This window comes from Coregonus lavaretus (genome assembly GCF_964263955.1).
Source record: "Coregonus lavaretus genome assembly, chromosome: 16".
NCBI lineage: Eukaryota > Metazoa > Chordata > Actinopteri > Salmoniformes > Salmonidae > Coregonus > Coregonus lavaretus.
Genome location: NC_140003.1, coordinates 40,523,104 through 40,547,879, shown reverse-complemented (window position 1 = coordinate 40,547,879; position 24,776 = coordinate 40,523,104). Strand labels below are relative to the sequence as shown.

At 42.5% G+C, this 24,776-nt stretch overlaps 1 protein-coding gene across 4 annotated transcripts in view; it reads left to right on the top strand.

Annotated features, from left to right (window-relative positions):
* Positions 1-12,856: 12,856 nt before the first annotated feature.
* The window catches only part of LOC311143946 (POU domain, class 2, transcription factor 1-like), a gene marked incomplete at its 3' end in the record, with an annotated part of 21,937 nt that continues 10,017 nt past the window's right edge, over positions 12,857-24,776 (top strand). For 2 of the 4 annotated variants that reach the window (XM_084179845.1, XM_084179843.1), the window contains exon 1: positions 12,858-13,278. In XM_084179845.1, coding sequence (XP_084035971.1) covers positions 13,233-13,278 — 46 coding nt within the window. In that variant the 5' untranslated portion in view covers positions 12,858-13,232. Of the gene's footprint in view, positions 13,279-24,776 lie in introns of all 4 variants that reach the window. The other 2 variants (XM_084179846.1, XM_084179844.1) reach the window with 2 other exon arrangements.

Genomic DNA, 24,776 nt, shown 5'->3' with positions numbered 1-24,776 from the left:
CCGTTTGGATCTCATAGGATCGCGGTGCAACTTCTCTCTGCACGCACCCTTGCTGCATCCAGTTTCCTGTAGTGATGTCTCGGAGTCGTACATGATCTCCAGGTTTCATTTCAGGTAAGTGTCTTGCATTTTTGTTGTGTCGCTGTTTTTGTTTGTCTTTCTGTTTTTCCTTTGCGAGTTTGACGTTGTGAGCACCTCTGGGTGTTAGCAAGTCCTCATGGATGGGTAGGTTGGTTCTAATGCGACGTCCCATCAACATTTGTGCAGGTGAAAGTCCATTCTGCTGCGGTAGATCGTCAGACTTTTTAGGAAGTCCTCCTTTCCATCATGTGCCTTTTTCATCAGACCTTTGACAATTTTGACTGAACTTTCTGCTAAGCCGTTGGAACTTGGGTAGTTGGGGCTGGAGGTGTTGTGTCGGAATCCCCAGTCATTAGCGAACGATTGGAATTCAGAACTTGAGAACTGCGGGCCATTGTCCGAGTACAGTTCAGACGCAACCCCATGTCTTGCGAAGACTGATTTCAGGTAGGTGATTACAGCTTTGCTGGAGGTAGTTGGCAGTGTTGCTACTTCAGGGTAGTTTGAGTAGTAGTCGGTAACAATAATGTGACTTTTGCCATTGCAGTCAAAAAGGTCAACTCCAACTTTGTAGTAGGGTCAGTTGGGTACTGGATGAGGCATTAGCGGTTCTGCTTGCTGCTTTGGCCTGTAGGTCAAACACAGTTCACATGAAGCAGTGGTCTGGCTGATTTCCTGGTTCATTCTTGGCCAGTACATTACTTCTCGTGCTCGTCGTTTGCATTTTTCCTCACCCAAGTGGCCCTCATTTATTTTCTGTAGCATTTCTTTGCGTAGTGTCATGGAATGACAATCTTGTTGCCCTTGAACACTATGCCATCCACAACAGTGAGCTCTGCTCTGCACATCCAGTAATCCTGTGTTCTCCTTGGACAGTTGTTTTTCTGTGCAGGCCATCCTATCAGTATTGTTTCTTTCAACTCTGTCATTGTTTGGTCAGCTGCTGTCTCTCTTTTGATCTGCACCATTCTCTCAGAAGACTCAGGAAGTGATGCTACAATCATGTCGACGTAGGCCTGAATCTGTGTTTTTCTGTGTGTCGGTGCTCTCTTTCTTGACGACTGCTCGAGAACGAGTGTCGGTCACGAACATGAACTTTCCCGGGGTGTAGATCATCTTCACATCATACTTTTGCAGTCTGATCAACATTCTCTGGATTCTCATTGGACAATCATTCAGTGGCTTAGACATGATTGACACCAATGGTTTGTGGTAGGTTTCTACTTGGAAGGCTTGTCCGTAGACGTATTGGTGAAAGCTTTTGCACGCGTATGTGCTCGCCAGTAGTTCTTTCTCTATTTGTGTATACCTTGTTTCTGCGCCTGTCAAGGCTCTGGACGCATAAGCGACAGGTTGCCATGTGTCGTCATGCTGTTGCAGAAGAACTGCTCCCAGGCCAAACTGTGACACATCTGCAGAAATCCTTCTGCTTTTCTCTGGATCATAGAACCTGAGCACTGGCTCTTCCGTGATTGCCAGTTTTCCTGCTCATGAGACCATTCCCATTAGTTTTTCTGTTCCAGAAGACATCTGAGTGGAGCAGACTGTGCTGACAGTTGGTATGAACTTTGCAAGGTAGGTGATCATGCCCATGAAGCGTCTCACGTCGTCCTTGTTCTTCGGGCGTTCCATGTTGTTGATGGCTAATGTTTTCCTCTGGTCTGGTTTGACTCCATCCTCTGAAAGTACGTCTCCCACGAAGGTAAGTGTTTTCACACCAAACTCGCATTTGTCCTTGCTTAGTTTCAGGTTGACTTTCCGTGTCAGGTCCAGCACTTGTCTCACTCGCGCGTCGTGTTCTTCTTTTGTGGACCCCCAGACGATGATGTCGTCCATCATGGTCTCTACTCCTGGAATGTGCTCGAAGATCATGTGAATTGTCTTGTGGTAGACCTCTGGTGCTGAGAGAATCCCATAATGTAGACAAATAATCAATTTCAATTTGTCATCATCTCCCCCTGCTCCACTGGCTGCTAGGTAGATATTGAATCTCTGCTTGAAACATTTCCAATTGTCAGCTAGATTGCCTGTTAACTGCATAGGAGTAGGAGGCCTAAGCCTATCCATGAGGGGAAACACTCGAAACAGGTAGTTTGAATTTCTCTTACTTCGGGTAGGTTGCTCATCAACTTGCTCGTCAACATATTCCAGTGCAGCCTCGCTCTCGCTGCTGTCACTCTTGCTGCTGCGGCTCGTTGGCATCGCTCTTGCAAGCTAGCATCTTCGACTACTCACGTCTCTTGACTTGTGGTAGAATGTTTAATTTTTGTCGCAGAAATTTGCAGAGGTACTCCTTTATTTTCTCTGTCTCGTCATAGCGACTACCAATCTGACACCATGTTATGTTTGTTCCTTTAAATAATGACAAACCGGGGCGTAGGTTGAACTACTTTTAATAAACTGATACTTTAGCTAGCAATCTCCTTGTGTAGCCATGCAAGGCATACTTTAACCCCCCCCCCCCCCCCCCCCCCTCGCATAGCCTGCTGGGTAACGTAGTCTTCATGTTATTAACACATAACAACACACAGCATATCTACAAGAACGGTCACAATGCCTCAGGTAAAAACAAAGGAACAAGGTAAGTGGCAATGTTTATCAAGCTGCACATGATGAAAATGTATGCACTCACTAACTATAAGTCGCTCTGGATAAGAGCATCTGCTAAATTACAAAAATGTAAATGTAAATCTATGAACGTTTGAACATCTTGGAGAAAAGTCTGGCCTTGATGGCCATGTACTGTTATAATCTCCACCCGGCACAGCCAGAAGGGGACTGGCCACCCCTCAGAGCCTGGTTCCTCTCTAGGTTTCTTCCTAGGTTTCTGCCTTTCTAGGGAGTTTTTCCTAGCCACCGTGCTTCTACATCTGCATTCCTTGCTGTTTGGGGTTTTAGGCTGGGTTTCTGTATAGCACTTTGTGACATCTGCTGATGTAAAAAGGGCTTTATAAATACATTTGATTGATTGACTGAGGCTGAGGATCTTGATGAGGTAGTTGATAATGATGAAGCAGACATTGATCACAGTGATATCACTGTGATACTGGATGTGCATGATGATACAACTTTTGTGTCAGATGTAGGCCTACATTACAATGATATAGCTGTGACGGTAGATGCATGTGAGGAAAGTGGGGTGTCAGACTCTATCGATCATGGTTATGCCGTTCAGGATATCACTTGTGATGGAATCACCCAGAACACTCAAGCGTAACTTGAGGTGAGTAGGAGAAAAACGGTGTAAAATGAACTATGAATACTGCTCCAGTGTTAATGTTATTGTGTGCCACTTGCTGTGCTGTATTTTGGTAGCTTTGGTTATATTCAGGTGACCTGACTCGGATGCAGTGTGGCAGCCCTAACCACCTGGTGGACTGTAATTGGCTGGTGTCTTATCTGCGATAAGAATGGAGGCAACAGAGACAGTGGCAGGAGGAAGCCCTTGCAAAGATGGAAGATGTTTTCCAGACTTCCTCAGTGTCATTTACCGTTCATGTTCACGTGACACTTACCTGAGGTCCTCCTGTGTGTTCCAGTGTCCTGACGCCCAAAGCAACGCTGCCACCACTGCTGCACCTTCAGCTTAGAGAAAGACAACCCTTCACAATCCTCTAGCTACTCACATAAACAGGGATAGACTTTTCAAATTAATTAGAGTGTGACAGCTAACGTTGTTAAACACCTGCCATTTATCCTATTCCACTTGTGTGTTCCAGGCCGCCTGTCGCCAGAGCTCCAGAGACTTCGCGTAGCTGACTACAGTGGAGCTGCAGGCCGCTGATGTCACCAGGCAAAGTTCCCACACCTTTGCTGAGCAGAGAGGATCCGAGACGGACAAACTGTGCAGAAAATCAATGGTACAGTAGTAGAGCATAATGGTTAAATACAAAGATTCTCTTTTTTATATTTTACTATCTACATGTGTGTAGGTGTTGTCTGACTAGTACACCCTACTAGCTGTCTGGCCCTACTGTCTTTGAGTTGGCTTTAGTTCTGCATTGATTGAATACATCTTTATCAATGAATTTAGTTTTGCACTAAATACATCCAGTAAATGAAATGTTCAGTGTTCTAGTGTCGCTGTGTGTCTGCTCCTACTGTCACTATGAGGTCACTGAGCTGCTGGTGAGAAACAGGGCATCGGTCAATGTAGCTGACCGGTGGAATTTCAACCCTCTCTTTGAGGCTGCAGCCAAGGGCAAATAGCCAAGAGATCTGCCTTCCTGTGCCTTTCATATTAGCTCTTATATAACTGTGTTTGATTGACTGAAGGCTACTGGGATGCTTTTTTTTCTAGTCAGTGCCGTGCAATATGTGTAACGATAACTTTTTACGTAAAATGCTTCTCATACATTTTAATGCCACATCTATCTGTCTGTGTGTATCCCCACCAAGAATAACTATGATGGTAACATGTCTTTGGACATGGGCATCCAGGTCCTGCTGGAAGGAGATGCTGCCCTCCTAAAGCACGGGGCTGACGACAACGATCAGGTCAAAGGAGGCCTCATCTCCCTGCGCAATGCAGCCTCATACGGGGTGTGTCACTACAAAGATTACATCAGGCCTCTGAAGACGTTTTACATGCTGTACGGTTTGCCATAAGATTTTACATAGACATAGACAATGCATACAAAACACATACGCTGTGACGTTGTGGCCTATGTAGCAGCTTGGATGTCATTAGGCTTTAGAAGACATTGTATGAATTGTTTAGTTTACAAAACCATCCATCACATAAAATAACATCACCCATACTGTGATGAAAAGACCTAGTGGAAAGTCTACATATGTATTAGCGTGGATGTCATCAGTCATTGGGCAAGTCATGAGGATGTTAAATAATGTCCTCGGTCTCTGTCACTCCTCTCCTGTCTCTTCTCTCCTCTGTCACGTCTCTCCTCTACAGCACATGCACATTGTGGCCCTCCTGATCAAGTTCAATGCCCGTGTGAACGCCACAGACATGTGAGCCTTCAACCCTCTCCACAGGGCAGTTCAGTAGGTAAACATAGTGAATGTGTCATCTCTCTAGTCGCACAAGTGTTTGACTTACAATGACGTAGTCTTGTCACAATAATTCCCATCCAATATATTTTGACACACATGGCTAGGGAAACCCCTCATCATTGTAAATGAGAATTTGTTCTTAACTGACTCGCCTAGTTAAATAAAGGTAAAATACAAAAATACAAATAAATCACCCAGTACCTCTCCCTCTGACCATATCCTCCTCCTTCCTCAGGCTGACAGTATTTGTGCCCTGTTGATGGACACTATTCCCCCAGCTACAGAGTAGAGGGATCACCACCTCAGCTCATCAAACTGTCCAATCTCTGGAGGGGACAACAGACATTACTTAATCTGCGCTTGATTGGGCCCATGTGCCACCCAGCCAAACGGATTAATGCATCAATCCTTTAGCTATTGTATTTTAACATTTTGTGTGTATTTCATACAAGCTTGCAGGTTGTTCTGATATTATTGCTTTGTAACTCTCACCACTGGAGGTGAACTGATGGACAGTGGACCAGCACCAGTCAGTATGTAACCTGACACCACTGGAGGTGAACTGATGGACAGTGGACCAGCAGCAGTCAGTATGTAACCTGACACCACTGGAGGTGAACTGATGGACAGTGGACCAGTAGCAGTCAGTACGTAACCTGACACCACTGGAGGTGAACTGATGGACAGTGGACCAGCAGCAGTCAATACGTAACCTGACACCACTGGAGGTCTTGATGGTATTTGTGTAGAACAAGAAAGAAAACAAGTAGGCGCCAGTACAAGTAGAAAACTTTAGTGAACTATTTACAGATAACATACATTAAAATAATACATATAAGTAGGAGCAGATCAGCCTATAGTTTACAGCAACATGAACGTGACCATATCCCTGGCCAATGGCAATAGCTCAGACAGCTCCATCCCAACATACCCTGTGAACTCCCTCATCCCCATACCACTCCTCCTGTATGTCCTGCTCTACCCTGTGAACTCCCTCATCCCCATACCACTCCTCCTGTATGTCCTGCTCTACCCTGTGAACTCCCTCATCCCCATACCACTCCTCCTGTATGTCCTGCTCTACCCTGTGAACTCCCTCATCCCCATACCACTCCTCCTCCTCCTGTATGTCCTGCTCTACCCTGTGAACTCCCTCATCCCCACACCAGTCCTCCTCCTGTATGTCCTGCTCTACCCTGTGAACTCCCTCATCCCCATACCACTCCTCCTCCTCCTCCTGTATGTCCTGCTCGCCCATCAGGAGGGCCCACTGAAGCTCACTTGTCTTCTCCTGCATCACCCCAGGGTGCCTGTGGAGGGAAGATTGACAAAGCAATGTGCTTATCACATTTGTTCAGGGTTTAGGGGAGCACTGGGGAAGCCATCCTCACATAAAACATAATAGCCTTGGCCTATTTCTGTGTGACAGAGTTCATTTCACCCCTTGGCGCAATTATATATTTTGACATGCCATCCACCATAGCCTTAAAGAGTTAATGGAGAGAGAAGCATATCCTAGACCGGGGCTATATGTTTTATGCTCCTGTAAGTCGCTCTGGATAAGAGCGTCTGCTAAATGACTAAAATGTAAATGTGAATGTTTTATCTGAGGATGCGGGATGTTTCTATTCCCCCCCCCTCCATTTAATTACATTGATTACATAGTTGTTCTTAGTTAAAAGATTCCTTTTTAGATAAATATTATTTGAACTATTCTTACTCTGATTAAGCAATTGTTGATTGTTTTGAATAGCAGGACATAGAGTACCTCATGCTGTACTCAGGTTGAAGAGATCTGGCGGGGTTAGAGAGGATGGGGCCCCCTCAGTGGCGATTTTAGCATGTCAATCTTGGTGGGGCAAACAAAACACAAAATGTGGGATGCATGCCAGCAAAGCCACTACACAACATTAAACAATACATTAATTGCACTATAAAGGTGACAAACGGTGCCCACAAACTGTTAGGGCCTACATAAAGCTGTTCCAACAGCAGAGTTCCAACACCTTACCACTGCTACACCTGGCTATCAGCAGAGCCTTGTCTGGCAGCGAAACAGTTCATTCAGCCTCATTTACTGCCTTTAAAAAAACATAGCTGATATGGCTGACTTGCTTAAACAAATGTGGTTTCTACTGATTATTGAGATTTACAAACTATGGCATAAGGGGACGACAAGAGGATAAGAGGCAATCCGTAATTTTGATTAATACATTAATGAGCGCGCTAGCATGGACGTAGTCAATATAACTATTTGTTTAGCACTTTTGAAATGTACAGCGACAGAATTCAGAACATGGGCCGTTCATACAGTGTTCTCCCTGTACACCAAGTCAGAACCGTAGGATAAGTAAAGGGGGCATGTAAGCAGACAATATAATATAAATATAATAATATAATATGCCATTTAGCAGACGCTTTTATCCAAAGCGACTTACAGTCATGCGTGCATACATTTTTGTGTATGGGTGGTCCCGGGGATCGAACCCACTACCTTGGCGTTACAAGCGCCGTGCTCTACCAGCTGAGCTACAGAGGACCACAATGAAAGCTCTTACAATATTCAATGATTACATTTCTCTAAAACAGGTTATAGGCTACATGTGCACCACCAAGTCAGAACAGTAGGTGAAATTAAGAGGGGAAAATAGACCAAATTATTAGGGTGAGGCACATGACAGCTTACTACACAACATACACTTAGTATTACTTAGCTACAGTATACATATCTCCCTGGCATATTACATAATTTATGCAGCAGCATACAAGACATTTTTGGACTCACCTTGTTGTGCTGTGCTCACTTGATCAGGAAGGTGGCGCGGCGGTCCTTTGTGGGCAAATTTTGTCATCAAACTTTGTCATCAAAGTCTGGCATTCTCTGGATTTATGGTGCTTTCAAGACAACCGGGAACTCTGGAAAAAAAACAAGGTCGAATCATGATGAAGTCAGTGATCTTCAGGTCGTAGCTCTAGAAAGAGGCCCGAATTCCGGATTTATAATTCCGAGTTGGATGACCGTTCAAAACGTATTTTCCCAGTCGGAGCTCGTTTTTTCCTGAGTTCCCAGTTGTTTTGAAGTCAGATTTGGCAGTTCTGAGTTAACAGTTGTTTTGAGCGCGGCACAAATCATGCTTCATTGACAGCATGGCCAATGTTGAATGTTTATCATTTTAAGCTTGGAAAAGAGACCCTTAATCCCAGACTTGGGACCACACAGCCATTCCAATGAATAGCAGGCTAGTGATTGCTTTGCAATGCTTGCAGTTAGCCACTGATTCCTTCCAACCCACTCATTGTTGAATTTGCAATTTCCAACTTGTTGTGTAATGTTTATGTCCAATGGCCGATGAGCACCGATACGTTTTATTTATAATTTATTTTCATTATTTCTCTTCATATGACAAGAATTAAAAATGATTTGCCATTAGATTGTCGACTTGATTCATGATGATGACTGCTAGCTAAGATTTAGAAAGTATGATGTTGACATGATCAGTCCAATCAAAGCTACTGTAGATATAACATTATTTGATGTCATTTTATCTGTGGTCAATAACCTTGAGCCTTTTTGGATGGGCACTTCTAATGTAACTATGGCAGCACCCAAGTGGCTTGATTTTTCGAGCTCTACCCTTAGAATTGGCGGTGATGTAGTGTCCCCATGAGTGACAGAACACTGAGCCAATCACGGCGCAACTAGAGAACATTACCAACCCCTACGCTCCGTATATTTCGCTGGCTGCCACACCACCACAGAAAGCACTGAGCTAGGCTGAAACACATACATTTTGGAGCTGCCTTACTCAAGAAAGCAAAAAAGGGACCATGTTTGTATGCGGCTTTATTAACTCAATGATTATTATTATTTATTTTTTTACATTGTTTGCAAACTGATGTGACACGTACTAATGCCAAAATAACATGCAAAACAGGCAACCCCCCCAAAAAATATACAGTGCTATGAAAAAGTATTTGCCCCCTTTCTAATTTTCTCTACTTTTGCATATTTGTGATACTGAATGTTATCAAATCTTCAACCAAAACCTAATTTTAGATAAAGGGAACATAAGTGAACAAATAACACAACAATTACATATTTATTTCATTTATTTCATAAACAAAGTTATGCAACACCCAATTCCCCTGTGTGAAAAAGTAATTGCCCCCTTACACTCAATAACTGGTTGTGCCACCTTTAGCTGCAATGACTCCAACCAAATGCTTCCTGTAGTTGTTGATCAGTCTCTCACGTCGCTGTGGAGGAATTTTGGCCCACTCTTCCATGCAGAACTGCTTTAACTCAGTGACGTGTGGGTTTTCAAGCATGAACTGCTCGTTTCAAGTCCTGCCACAACATCTCAAATGGGATTAGGTCTGGACTTTGACTAGGCCATTCCAAAACTTCCAATTTGTTGCTTTTTAGCAATTTTTATGTAGACTTGATTGTGTGTTTTGGATCACTGTCTTGCTGCATGACCCAGCTGGCTTCCGCTTCAGCTCACAGACGGATGGTCTGACATTCTTCTTGTAGAATTCTCTGATACAGAGCAGAATTCATGGTTCCTTCTATTAAGGCAAGTCATCCAGGTCCTGAGGCAGCAAAGCATCCCCAAACCATCACACCACCACCCCCTGCTGGTTTATTTGAACAGTGAGAGACAGAATGACAACAAAAAAATCCAGAAAAACACATGTCAAAAATGTTATAAATTCATTTGCATTTTAATGAGGTAAATAAGTATTTGACCCCTCTGCAAAACATGACTTAGTACTTGGTGGCAAAACCCTTGTTGGCAATCACAGAGGTCAGACGTTTCTTGTAGTTGGCCACCAGGTTTGCACACATCTCAGGAGGGATTTTGTTCCACTCCTCTTTGCAGATCTTCTCCAAGTCATTAAGGTTTCGAGGCTGACGTTTGGCGACTCGAACCTTCAGCTCCCTCCACAGATTTTCTATGGGATTAAGGTCTGGAGACTGGCTAGGCATTCTTCTTGAGCCACTCCTTTGTTGCCTTGGCCGTGTGTTTTGGGTCATTGTCATGCTGGAATACCCATCCACGACCCATTTTCAATGCCCTGGCTGAGGGAAGGAGGTTCTCACCCAAGATTTGACGGTATATGGACCCGTCCATTGTCCCTTTGATGCGGTGAAGTTGTCCTGTCCCCTTAGCAGAAAAACACCCCCAAAGCATAATGTTTCCACCTCCATGTTTGACGGTGGGGATGGTGTTCTTGGGCTCATAGGCAGCATTCCTCCTCCTCCAAACACGGCGAGTTGAGTTGATGCCAAAGAGCTCGATTTTGGTCTCATCTGACCACAACATTTTCACCCAGTTCTCCTCTGAATCATTCAGATGTTCATTGGCAAACTTCAGACGGCCTTGTATATGTGCTTTCTTGAGCAGGGGGACCTTGCGGGCGCTGCAGGATTTCAGTCCTTCACGGCATAGTGTGTTACTAATTGTTTTCTTGGTGACTATGGTCCCAGCTGCCTTGAGATCATTGACAAGATCCTCCTGTGCAGTTCTAGGCTGATTCCTCACCGTTCTCATGATCATTGCAACTCCACGAGGTGAGATCTTGCATGGAGCCCCAGGCCGAGGGAGATTGACAGTTCTTTTGTGTTTCTTCCATTTGCGAATAATCGCACCAACTGTTGTCACCTTCTCACCAAGCTGCTTGGCGATGGTCTTGTAGCCCATTCCAGCCTTGTGTAGGTCTACAATCTTGTCCCTGACATCCTTGGAGAGCTCTTTGGTCTTGGCCATGGTGGTTTTGACATGCGTTTTTCTGGATTTTGTTGTTGTTATTGTTGTTGTTGCTACCATTAAAATTATAGACTGATAATTTCTTTGTCAGTGGGCAAACGTACAAAATCAGCAGGGGATCAAATACTTTTTTCCCTCACTGTACATAGTACAGTACTATCTCTGTAATAATATAACGGCTACCCACTGTGACTACACTGTACCAACTTCTGTAACCATATAACTACATAGGTTTTAGGCCACTTGGTGTTTAGTGGGACCACACCTCTCATTGTCTCAACCACTTTAATAAGCTCTGGTTTGAGAAAACTACAGGTGAGTGCAGAAAGTAATACAATGGACACCCATGTAATCCTTTCAGTGGTCATGAGTGGAAGAAGACAATGAGGCCATGGGACAAAGGATTCTATAGATTATATTATGGAGACGCAAGGATGCCTCTGATGACTCTGAGGCTGTGTTATCATGCATTTCTCTCTCACACACACAGATGCGTTTGTCCGCCCTGTACTCATATCCCTTTGAAAAAAACTAGAACCGAATGGATTGCACTGTTCTGGTAAGGATGTGTATACTCTAGACAAGAACACTGAAGCTTTCCATGAAAACCCATAATGATACACAGCGAAAAACAATTATTTCCAATAGACAGAGAAACCAGGGATCAGGTAGTTGTACTCAGCATTGATAGGCGTCTGTCACCCCACCCCTATATAAAATACACCAACGAAAGCGTAAAGGTTCTTTGTGGTTGAGGTTTGTTGTTTTCTATCAGTTTTCCTGAAAATCTATTATTAAAGTAACATTTAAATGCCTATTTTCTAATTAGATCGTAAATCATAAGGGCGGTGTGGATGGATAAACGACAGGTTCCATCCCCTTTCTACTCTTCTGGCAAACGTGGAGTCTGCCGCTCGTAACATAAAACCTACTGTGAGAAATGACTGTGTCATTGAACTTCAATTCATCATCACAGAGAATTGTCAATAGGATCCATAGATGTTTCAACTTGATTGCCTGAAGATCAAAAGAAAATTCAAAAGGGTGGTGGAGCTGTACATACATCGAGTTTAGAGGAAAACCTCAGGAGACGACCCTTGCTTTTATTCTATTGATTTAAAAAACTGAGGCTGAACACGTATAGGCTAGACCAGGGTTTCCCTAACTCGGTCCTGAGGGCCCCCCTGGGTGCACGTTTTGGTTTTTGCCCTAGGACCACACAGGTGATTCAAATAACCAACTCATGCTCAATTGGTAGAGCATGACGCTTGTAACGCCAGGGTAGTGGGTTCGATCCCCGGGACCACCCATACGTAAAAATGACTGTAAGTCGCTTTGGATAAAAGCGTCTGCTAAATGGCATATTATTATTATTATTATTTGAATCAGCTGTGTAGTGCTAGGGCAAAAACCAACACGTGTACCAAAGCGGGGCCCCAGGACCAAGTTTGGGAAACACTGGGCTAGACTATACGTGCTACTGTATTTAGGCTACCATTGTACCAGCACACAAAGACAATGACAAACACACATACATATACACACATATTGTTTACTACACATGTATGCCAATTCACATACACTAACAAACACAAACAATGCATTATGATACTATTCAATATTCTGCCATATTTGCAGCCTACAACGTTAAAGATATTTGAAGATGTATTTAGTTCAATTTACTTTAGACTACTTAGGTTTTTAGAATATTACTAACATGGGTTAACACATGCAAATATAATATGGTTGAAAAAACATATATGCATACTTTTTCAAATGTATTTTTAAAGCAGGTCTAAATACAGTGCACTTGCACATGAGTGTAAGCTGGGACCAAGAGAAAGAAGCTGTTTTTCAATCTCAAGGCACTCACTAACTGTAAGTCGCTCTGGATAAGAGCATCTGCTAAATGACTAAAATTTAAATAGCCATCACTAGCACATTAGATAGAGGCTGCTGCTGCCTATTGAAATCACTGGCCACTTTAAGAAATGGAACACTAGTCACTTTAATAATGTTTACATATCTTGCATTACTCATCTCATATGTATATACTGTATTCTATAATATGCTACTGTATTTTAGTCCATGCCCCTCTGTCATTGCTTGTCCATATATGTATATATTCTTAATTTTATTCCTTACTTACATTTGTGTGTATATGTTGTGAAATTGTTAGATATTACTTGTTAGATATTACTGCACTGTCGGAGCTAGAAGCACAAGCATTTCGCTACACCCGCAATAACATCTGCTAAACACGTGTATGTGACAAATAAAATTTGATTTGATTTGAGTCGTGCGGGGTGTGTGTAGATTATAAATCCCTGTTCTACCAGGGCTGGGATTTCGGGTTAAATATTCAAAATGGCGGACGGAGGAGCAGCGAGTCAAGATGAGAGTTCAGGACCAGGTAATCATTACAGCATTTTACATATTCATACTTATATTCAAAAACGATTTATCTGAAACCGTTTAGCACAGAAGAAAAGCGACAACAAAATAATTTGCCATAGTGTTGCTGTTGTCTGCATCATTTAAGTTAATTCACAGCTAGCGGATATTTGACAGGGGGAAACAGGCAATTGCAGTGCGAAGGCAAAAAAACAAACATTTAAAAAAAACATGCCTACCTTTGTGTGATTAGACCGCTGTACGCCGCTACATATTCATACCCCTGTCTACAAATACGATTTAGCATATTTTATTAGTAATCGGCGACGTGACTTGTTTTTATACATGCCATATTCAGATATTGTTCAAATACTGTACTGTAGCTGTGCTAACTTGATAAGGTGGCTAGCTTGGCTGCTATAGCTAGGCGATCGGCTTTGTGTTGATTCTTATTATTGTGGCGTGAACCTTCTTTGGAGGATGTTTGCATATTCATTTTTCGACCAACAGTCAGCGGCTGCGCATACTACACATTACAGTAACATAATAGAAAGCCGAGAAGCTAACTTGCTTGATGTCGGAAGGCGATTTTATATGCCTATTTTCCCCAGCCTTTGTGTTCGATGCAGGCGTTGTATCTGTTGTGTTATTCATGTGGGCCTTTCCGACCATAGAGAGATTGCGGAGTTCAGCATATTCCATCAACTATTCGACATCATATCGCGTTCGCCGCAGAATATGTCAACCTTTTTAGTTTGCCGGTTATAGATAATGCCAAATGCCTCCATTATGTCTAGGTTGACCTATTCATGTTTTTAGATTCTTTTTTTCATCCATGGTAGGCAGCTACAATCTGCCCATTTTCAGCACCTAGCGCGTGAGCTAGTTTCACTGTGACATCAACATCATCACTACTTTCTTTAGCATAAAAGCCCAAACGCTTTATTTACATTTACATTTTAGTCATTTAACAGACGCTCTTATCCAGAGCGATTTACAGTTAGTGAGTGCTGTTTAGCATATATTGTAGTTTTTAGGACGTATTGGTTGTGTTGCCTACCTCCTGGGTGTTTTAGCCTTAGTGATGAATAAACAAGTTTCACTATTTATTTTTAGCCAAAATATAGCTAGCTATAATAGTTGCATAAAGCCTGTTGCTGCCACCATGAATCCAACTAATAACATTCACGGTCGACATGAGAGAATTGGATCAGGGGCCTGCCCTGCTCCAAATAACCGAGAACAACTGATACAATTACATATTTTGTTGCCGCCATTGTCTTGCCTTTCGCTGTGTGGTTTTCTGAGTTTGGATGAAATTATTTGAAGTTTCGCCCGAGTCTCTCTTGTCTTGACTTGTCTTGTGTGTGCGTCTGTATGGGTGGCGTTTGTTTACGCAGTCTGAATATATTAAAAGCTTCATTAGAATGCCTAATTCGGGGAGGTTTCCTATATTTAAAAACGGTGCAGTCGATCTCTCCGCGTCTCTCGTTTAGAATGATTCCCGTATTCTGAATCTATTTTGAATGCCGTTTTTTTTAGCAATCCTTGTCCGAGAGGCCTAGACTACCTGTGCCATTATTTTTCGGGGGAGAGGTAGCGAGGCCCACTTCCGTGACAGTGAGAGTCACAACCCATTCATGTTCTCGGTCTCATTTTGATGAAAGGGCAGCCAACGGTTCCCACACATTTCCTTTTCATATTCCACTGTTTCACCGTGATAATAAACACTTCAGATTAACACACAGAGTTGCCGAAGTAACCTACATATTTTTTTGCTCTCGATGTGATGAATATTATGATATCTTTGATCAACTTTTATGAACATTCTATCAAGCCAGCAAACACATTTTCCAAAAGATTTGCTGTTTAAGCTAATGTTTGTGTGTGTCAACATTTTAGTTGCTACATCCCTATTATTAAAGAGAAGCTTATTGATATTGCTGTGTTGTGAAATCAGGCTATCCTTGTCACTGTAACACATCACTTAGTTTAGCTTTCTTTTTTGTGTGCTTTGGGCAGGATAGCGCGTTTTTTCCCCCTGGTTTACATTCACTCTTTTGCAGGTTTGACTATATCATTTCTTCCATTCTAGCCAAATTTCCTCATCTAAATTTAATTGCATGTGCCTCCCCTATATCAAGGTGTTTTGGTACTTGGTTTTGGATTTTTTTGTCAAAATCTGCAATAGGCTAACTAGCAATCATACCACACATAAAAACATTCAAAGCTGCATCAATTTTCAATATGAATCTACAAGAACAAATAGGAATAGCTGATAGGTAGCGGAGAGGCCAGGTGCATCATGGCGCATTAAATAATAAAAAAGCTCTCCTGTTGATCTTGTTTAGGGACAATACAATTATCCTTCCTAGGCTATCCTACAACACCACAATGCAATTAATAATTGCATTATTGTTTTCAAGTGAGTACAAAATTCTACTCTAGGCTGCATTGAAAATGTAAATTGAATAACAGCCCTGTGATTTAAATCATTCATTCCATTTGGATCAGTTGTGGGTCCTACTCTGGGCAGTTTATAAGGTCTAGAAGGGCACAGTAGCAGGCCAGTCTGGTGTATTTTTACTTTTGATACTGAGATCTGTTGCAGATCATCATTCTCCCAAATTGTCCTATAATAATGTGGCCACATGCTCCCGGCAGCCCAGTTATTCAGGAAAGCTTAATGCTCTCTCTGCCTCCTCTCCAATCCGAGCGGCTATTACTCGCACACCTAGAACCTAACGCTTCAATATAGCCTAAATATTTGTCATTTAACTTTTTGAAGAATACAAATAGTCTCACACTTTTGTCCATAATAATCTCATCATGTAGGCCATACCTGCACTGTATCTGCGAGCTGTTGACTAGAGCGCACATGCCAGAGTGGGCACATTCGCTATACCTACGCAACATTTTTAGTGACAAAACCATCAGTAGGCCTATATAATATGCCAATCCTGTGGCGGGCCTCTCCCGTGTCCGTACCGGGGTTGCAGCGATGGGACAAGACCACGTAATTGGGGAGAAAATAAAAAATAATGATAATAAAAAATAAAAATAATTGCGATCTGATTTCCTCCTAGCTGATCATTGTCTGCAGCCGGCTCTGATCGTAGTGGAGCCTAATGAAACAGGGAGGTAGAGTAGGCTTGTCTGTGGTGGTCGGCGAACCCTCAACCTTCTGGCTCATAGCCCTGCGTGGCATCGATTGTGTGACAAAAACATGCTGAAGTGGGAAAGTAGGTATCCACGTTTATTTGTGGTCGTAAACATTATTTAGAGTTAATGCAATGAGGGGGGGGGGGGGGGGGTGCATTTATATATATTTTTAGAACACCTTAAGTTGGACCAGTGCCCTCCCCCAGTACATTTCTAACTGTCCCTTATTTGGTTCCTTGGGAAGCGTTCTAAGTCCTTTGTAAAAAGGGGCTTTTACAACAAAATTAGGTTAATTATGAACTAAGCTACTTTTCTTTCGGGGGAAAGTGGGAAATTATTTTCTTGTTTTCACATTCCCCCTCCTTACTTCCTCCCAGTTTTACATCTCCGCCACCCCCATTCCATCCCGAGAGTTCTGAACATGAATATTCATTAATGTAAACATAGTAATCGTGAATAATGCATTATGTTCATTAATAGATGCAAGGCATCAGAAAGGTGTGCATGAAGTTCATACAGACAAGCTGTTCTAGAGTGGGAGTTAGAGAGGAGCATGTCACGTGCACATAGAGATGTTCTGCATATGACTAGAATCAGATGGATAGTAAGGGGCATTTCCATTGAAAAGGACCCATGAGCACCAACATGTGAAGTTCATAGGAGCATATCAAATTGGGTGTCAAATGAAAGCTAAGAGTCTGTATTTTGGGGAAATGAAGGCATAGTTACATTTTGAACCATTTTCCATCTTAAAAATGAGACATAAGTAAAGGCGTTGATTTGTAGATAAACAGATGGAAGAGGAGGCTTAGCAAACATCTAGCAGAAAAAGTCTTAAAAGGTTATTTGAAATATGTCAAAACACAATAATGTTGACGTTAAGACCCCCAACTAATACTTATATTTAGTTTTGGAGAAATTGTTTACCTTCTGTAAGTTTAAGAAATATTGCCTTGTGCGTTGTATTTCAGTTACCAAAAACCTACATATAAATAAATAAAAATAACATCTTTTAGATATTTTCAAATTCCTCCATCACAAGGAGGTAGGATAATGAACGTTCACAGAAGTAACAAGTAATGGTAGACCTACCAATTAGTTATAGTGATTTTACTGATACCAATTTTGTTTATGAATTATTAAGTGATTAAAACTCATAAAGCAATTACTGCAACAGAATTGGCGACAATATGAAATCATAATAGTCACAAATAGGGCTGTGTCAGTCATGACATTTTGTCTGCCGGTAATAGTCATGCAAATAACTGCCGGTCTCAAGGTAATTGACCGTAATTAACATAAACACGTTTTAGCATCTCCAGGCCTCCACGCATACAAGCCACTGATGCGCACTTTTGGAACATTTACATTTAAAAAAAAGTATAATAAACACCATCACAATAGATCCCATTATTTATTTTAGGTAGGTCTAAAGAAACATGATATGAAGAAAATGTATTTCAGAAGAATAGAAAATGAGTTGGCCTACTGTATGTTATCTGGCTACGCACCATGCCATAGGCTTGTAGTTTAGTTCATTTAGCAGACAAGATATGCTTATAAGTCCCCATGCCCTTATTTTATATTATATGATTTTATAGTAAGAAGAATATATAATTGAACTTAGCTGAATAAAATAGAAAGGATATTTTTCACCTTCCACAGCGAGTGCTATTATAAAGTGGCTATGTTGAGCGTAAAAGTGATCATTTGAAACAGGTCCAAACGCTAGATTTAGAGTTATTTGGCAACTTTAGTTGTGAATGATACAAACCTTAGAATGTCTTAGAATCAAAACATATATGGGTTGCATGATGCGACTATAGGCTATTGATGATTGATGCTTTTCTCTCATCAAGTGATCATATTTTCACCCATCAGACTATTCTCAATGTAATCTTGTCTTTACTAATATGTCAAATTAGGAACAGGGGCAGGCAGGAACAGGGGCAGGCAGGAACAGGGGCAGGCAGGAACAGGAACAGGGGCAGGCAGGAACAGGGGCAGGAACAGGGGCAGGCAGGAACAGGGGCAGGAACAGGGGCAGGAACAGGAATCCATATGCACTACAATAACAAATGGAGGCCGCTTTCCCGCATTTCGTTTTTCAATCATGCAGGGTAGGCTACTCCAGTTTTATAGCGGAGCATGTGCTTAATATGAGCAGCTGAGAAATACATATAGTAGCAGCTGGGATCCTCCTCCTTTTTAGTGGCAACCATCAAAACTCTGCTTTCATATTGCATATAGAAATGTCTGGGCTTATAGGAACACTTTCACTCCACGCACCAACCACTGTTTGAGGAGCATGCAGCCTCTCGCTGCGTAACATGTGATATTCCACCCAGACTCTGTACGCCATGGGCTCTCCAACCCTGTTCCTGCAGCTACCCAGGGCTTAATTTGGGAAACATAATCGATAGTAACATGTTTTTACAACTAAACATATTTCAACTAAACTGTTGACAGCCCCTCTCTCTGCATGCTCAATAAAGGAGAGAGAGGAGGAGATGGAAACGCACGGTGGTGAGAGATTCTGTAGCTAAAGATAATGTGTCAGCCTATTAATTATAACAAATATAAAAAATTCTCTATTACTAGGCTATTCAAAATCAAATACAAATTCACTATAGTTGTAGACTAACTCTGTAACTCTGCACAATCAATGAACCAACATCATCGCCTAGGCCTATACGTTCTCTCCCAGACTCATGGATAGAACGTTTGGTTCACAGGTAAGGTAAACAGTCCATTCAGTATGCATAATACAGAGTCCACACTCAAAGGTGATTACTAGAATGTCTTTAATTTTGGATTATAAACTGGGTGGTTCGAGCCCTGAATGCTGATTGGCTGACAGCTGTGGTATATCAGACTGTATAGCATGGGTATGACAAAACATTTATTTTTACTGATCTAGTTACGTTGGTAACCAGTTTATAAAAGCAATAAGGCACCTCGGGGGTTTGTGGTATAAGGCCAATATACCACGGCTAAGGGCTGTGTCCAGACACTCCGTGTTGCGTCGTGCTTAAGAATTGCCCTTAGCCGTGGTATATTGGCCATATACCACACCTTCTCGGGCCTTATTGCTTAAGTGTAGGCTAGCTAGACCAATTATGTACCAAATACATCTTAAATATTATTTAGTTTTTGTTTTTTTGCCGTGCATAATATGTGGTAGGCTATTAGGCTATGTACAGTGAGGGAAAAAAGTATTTGATCCCCTGCTGATTTTGTACGTTTGCCCACTGAAAAAGAAATGATCAGTCTATAATTTTAATGGTAGGTTTATTTGAACAGTGAGAGACAGAATAACAACAAAAAAATCCAGAAAAACGCATGTCAAAAATGTTATAAATTGATTTGTATGACAATGAGGGAAATAAATATTTGACCCCCTCTCAATCAGAAAGATTTCTGGCTCCCAGGTGTCTTTTATACAGGTAACGAGCTGAGATTAGGAGCACACTCTTAAAGGGAGTGCTCCTAATCTCAGTTTGTTACCTGTATAAAAGACACCTGTCCACAGAAGCAATCAATCAATCAGATTCCAAACTCTCCACCATGGCCAAGACCAAAGAGCTCTCCAAGGATGTCAGGGACAAGATTGTAGACATACACAAGGCTGGAATGGGCTACAAGACCATCGCCAAGCAGCTTGGTGAGAAGGTGAAAACAGTTGGTACGATTATTCGCAAATGGAAGAAACACAAAAGAACTGTCAATCTCCCTCGGCCTGGGGCTCCATGCAAGATCACACCTTGTGGAGTTGCAATGATCATGAGAATGGTGAGGAATCAGCCCAGAACTACACGGGAGGATCTTGTCAATGATCTCAAGGCAGCTGGGACCATAGTCACCAAAAAAACAATTGGTAACACACTATGCCGTGAAGGACTGAAATCCTGCAGCGCCCGCAAGGCCCGCAAGCACATATACAGGGCCGTCTGACTTTTTCCAATGAACATCTGAATGATTCAGAGGAGAACTGGGTGAAAGTGTTGTGGTCAGATGAGACCAAAATCGAGGTCTTTGGCATCAACTCATCTCGCCGTGTTTGGAGGAGGAGGAATGCTGCCTATGACCCCAAGAACACCATCTCCACCGTCAAACATGGAGGTGGAAACATTATGCTTTGGGGGTGTTTTTCTGCTAAGGGGACAGGACAACTTCACCGCATCAAAGGGACGATGGACGGGGCCATGTACCATCAAATCTTGGGTGAGAACCTCCTTCCCTCAGCCAGGGCATTGAAAATGGGTCGTGGATGGTTATTCCAGCATGACAATGACCCAAAACACACGGCCAAGGCAACAAAGGAGTGGCTCAAGAAGAGGCACATTAAGGTCCTGGAGTGGCCTAGCCAGTCTCCAGACCTTAATCCCATAGAAAATCTGTGGAGGGAGCTGAAGGTTCGAGTTGCCAAACGTCAGCCTCGAAACCTTAATGACTTGGAGAAGATCTGCAAAGAGAAGTGGGACAAAATCCCTCCTGAGATGTGTGCAAACCTGGTGGCCAACTACAAGAAACGTCTGACCTCTGTGATTGCCAACAAGGGTTTTGCCACCAAGTACTAAGTCATGTTTTGCAGAGGGGTCAAATACTTATTTCCTTCATTAAAATGCAAATCAATTTATAAAATTTTTGACATGCGTTTTTCTGGAGTTTTTTGTTGTTATTCTGTCTCTCACTGTTCAAATAAACCGACCATTAAAATTATAGACTGATCATGTCTTTGTCAGTGGGCAAACGTACAAAATCAGCAGGGGATCAAATACTTTTTTCCCTCACTGTATTGTATAATGGCACAATCATTATTTTAATTCAGGGGGGGAGTTTCGGGCTTGGGCTCATATATATGCATATGCATAAGCTCTAATATGTGTATGGGTGTTTTGTATTAATCATCACCTTAGAAAGCGCTGTCCATTTCGTTGTTAGGCAACATCCACAACTTCTTTCTTCAAATTGATCGATCGCAGTGTGGTGAGTTTTAAAAGCATGATACTGTTTTGATGATAAGTGTTTGATGTGATTTTTGATTGCATTTGATGTCCACTGATGTCCACTGGCATACTCTTATGTTCAGCTTATAACTGTTTTCTTTGTGTTTCTGTCATCTGGTGGTCAAACCAAGAGTGTTAAAGCAGTCTGTCTGGTCTCTCTCTCTCTCTCTCTCGCTCTCTCTCTCTCTCTCTCTCTCTCTCTCTCTCTCTCTCTCTCTCTCTCTCGCTCTCTCTCACTCTCACTCTCACTCTCTCCAATTTCAGGGCTTTATTGTTATGGGAAACTCCCTCTCCAGTTATGTCACCTCTCCCAGCTCTTACTGACACCTACCCATGAGCCCCCTCTCTTTCCATTTACTGTAACCAGCATATTCACCCACTGAGCACCGACCGACACCGGACGTCCATGGACGTTGAAATTTGGTCAGTCCACCCTGGCCTTGATGTTATCGTCCACAGACGAACTGGACTGGACCAAATCTGAACTTATCAAGACTTGTGTTTCACAAGTTTGGATAGTACAGTACAGTGAGTCGAGGACAGTCCAATACAATACAGTAGTACAGTAAAGAAAAGTAGAGTATAGTACAGTAGAGTATATTGTACTGTACTGAACTATACTCTGCTTTACTGAACTCCACTGTACTCTACTGTGCTCTGCTGTACTGCACGGTACTCTACTGTGCTCTGCTGTACTGCACAGTACTCTACTGTGCTCTGCTGTACTGCACGGTACTCTACTGTGCTCTGCTGTACTGCACGGTACTCTACTGTGCTCTGCTGTACTGCACGGTACTCTATCCTGCTCTGCTGTACTGCACGGTACTCTACTGTGCTCTGCTGTACTGCACGGTACTCTACCCTGCTCTGCTGTACAGCACGGTACTCTACTGTGCTCTGCTGTACTGCACGGTACTCTACTGTGCTCTGCTGTACTGCACGGTACTCTACTGTGCTCTGCTGTACTGCACGGTACTCTACTGTGCTCTGCTGTACTGCACGGTACTCTATCCTGCTCTGCTGTACAGCACGGTACTCTACTGTGCTCTGCTGTACTGCACGGTACTCTACCCTGCTCTGCTGTACAGCACGGTACTCTACCCTGCTCTGCTGTACTGCACGGTACTCTACTGTGCTCTGCTGTACTGCACGGTACTCTACTGTGCTCTGCTGTACTGCACGGTACTCTACTGTGCTCTGCTGTACTGCACGGTACTCTACTGTGCTCTGCTGTACTGCACAGTACTCTACTGTGCTCTGCTGTGCTACGCTGTGATGTCCAAACTTGTGAAATATGAGGAGAATGACATTCATAATTATGCATTTCTGTGTAGTACAAATTAGGGACCCATGATGTCATTCCGTTACGGATGTAAATCCACTTCACTTACTGTAGTAGTTCAATAACCAAAATAGATTTTTTCAAACTCAAGGTCCCATGTCATAGCTGACACCCCATTCTTTCTGCAGACATCTTTGAACTTTAATTCAGAGCAAATATTTAACAACGTGGTCGAGATTTTACGGTAATTCTGTTATCAAAGTTTGCATCAGCACAGTTCTTCCACTAAATTCGTTTTTTGTAAAAATAAGAAATATAGCATAGCTAGAGAAAATATATAGTGAAGTTCAGGAATATTTTTTGGAATGTAGTATAATCAGGGTTACCAGTAGCCCTGCTTGAAATGGGCTAGGCTACTCAAAAGTGAGGACAGAGATACATGCTAGATAGAATCAGACACATCCTTACTCAGGCCTCTGCCTTTTCCACACATTCTATAGCTACCCTTCTCCTCTGTTTTATTTCTTTGGGTAACAACTCTTGTTACTTGTGAGTTACACTAGCCTACACTAGCCTACCAACAGCTAGCCTACCTGTGACAAATGGAGAAACATTTGGTCACCGTAGTTGTAGAACATAGAAATTTACATTTACATTTGAGTCATTTAGCAGACGCTCTTATCCAGAGCGACTTACAGTTAGTGAGTGCAGACATTTATTTTCTTCCCCCCCAATACTGGTCCCCCGTGGGAATCGAACCCACAACCCTGGCGTTGCAAGCACCATGCTCTACCAGCTGAGCTACACGGAAATGCCTTAATGCAGACACTGTAACATGCTAAGTACTGTGTTAACAAAGTACTTTAGACCTATAGGCTCAACTCGGCTATGATATTAATGGGAACTTAGTTTGAAGTGTTGCCGTGACTTCCAAACCATGGGTGGTTAAATGTCAGTGGAATTTGAATATATAGTTATTATTCTGCTCTTGCTATGCCTCATGTCACGTTAAATGTCTCCGTTCACATTAACTGTTCCGTTATATTCACTCTCAATAAAACAGTGCTAATGAGTTACCTATTTAAAAATTCCTCTCTGCTAAAATATTTGCATAATGCATTGTTTGCGCTCCACATTTGGGTTTTGCGAGACACTAGCGACTGCGGTTTAAATGAAGTGCCTTTCTCCTTACTTTCTTCTGTTTTCTCTATTTTGTTCGGCTTTAAGAGGGGTAGAGTGGTAGCGGTTTGGAAGGAGGAAGATGGGGCCGCTGTAGCTTGGGTATCTCTGTCCTTGTTTCAGGGGAGGGGATCTTATGATATTTTTTCCCATTGACATGTTGATTGATTGTTAGTATTCTGTTCTGCAAGGCCTGCTTATTCAGAGGCAACGCACCAATATTCAACCTTCATTTAACCAGTATTTTAATTTAACCCGTTTCTGAGAACCCATGGTCGACATCTGAGTCATTAGCAACAACAGCCTGATATGGCCTTTTCGGTTGAGAAAAACATTGGAGAGTTGGTGGTTGAGACATACTTGCTGTGGCTTTGAGAAAGAGGGTTTAAGTGTCGTAACCTGGTCTAAATCGGCCTTCTGAAGAAAATGGTTAGCCGTAAGTTTCCTGGGCTGAAAAAGTACTCAAACAAACTAGGCTAATGCCCCACCGGCTATTGTTTGACTCAGTCCTGGCCAAGGCCCCGGCATGGCTACTGTTTGGTTAGTCTACTGTCCTCACATCTGCTTTGTCATACCCTTTCTTCAGTCTCTCTTTGTCCTGGTCAATGGTGTGATAAATATCAGTCTTTTGTGAAGGAGTGCTTGGAAGAGTTGTAGTTGGGGAGCCAAGAAAAGAGAAGAAGGTTTCGTTTTCTGTTGAGGATTTTCTGAGCAAGGCTATGCCACACGTTCACGCCCTCTTTTTCAGAGATCTATCCCCCCAAAACAGTAAGAGATTTAATTCTAACATTGCTTTGACACCCCACTCTGTCTGTCGGGCGCCTGCCTGCCCGCCACATTAAGTTCCAAGGAATGTTCTTCTACGCTAAATTAAAAAGAGAGAGA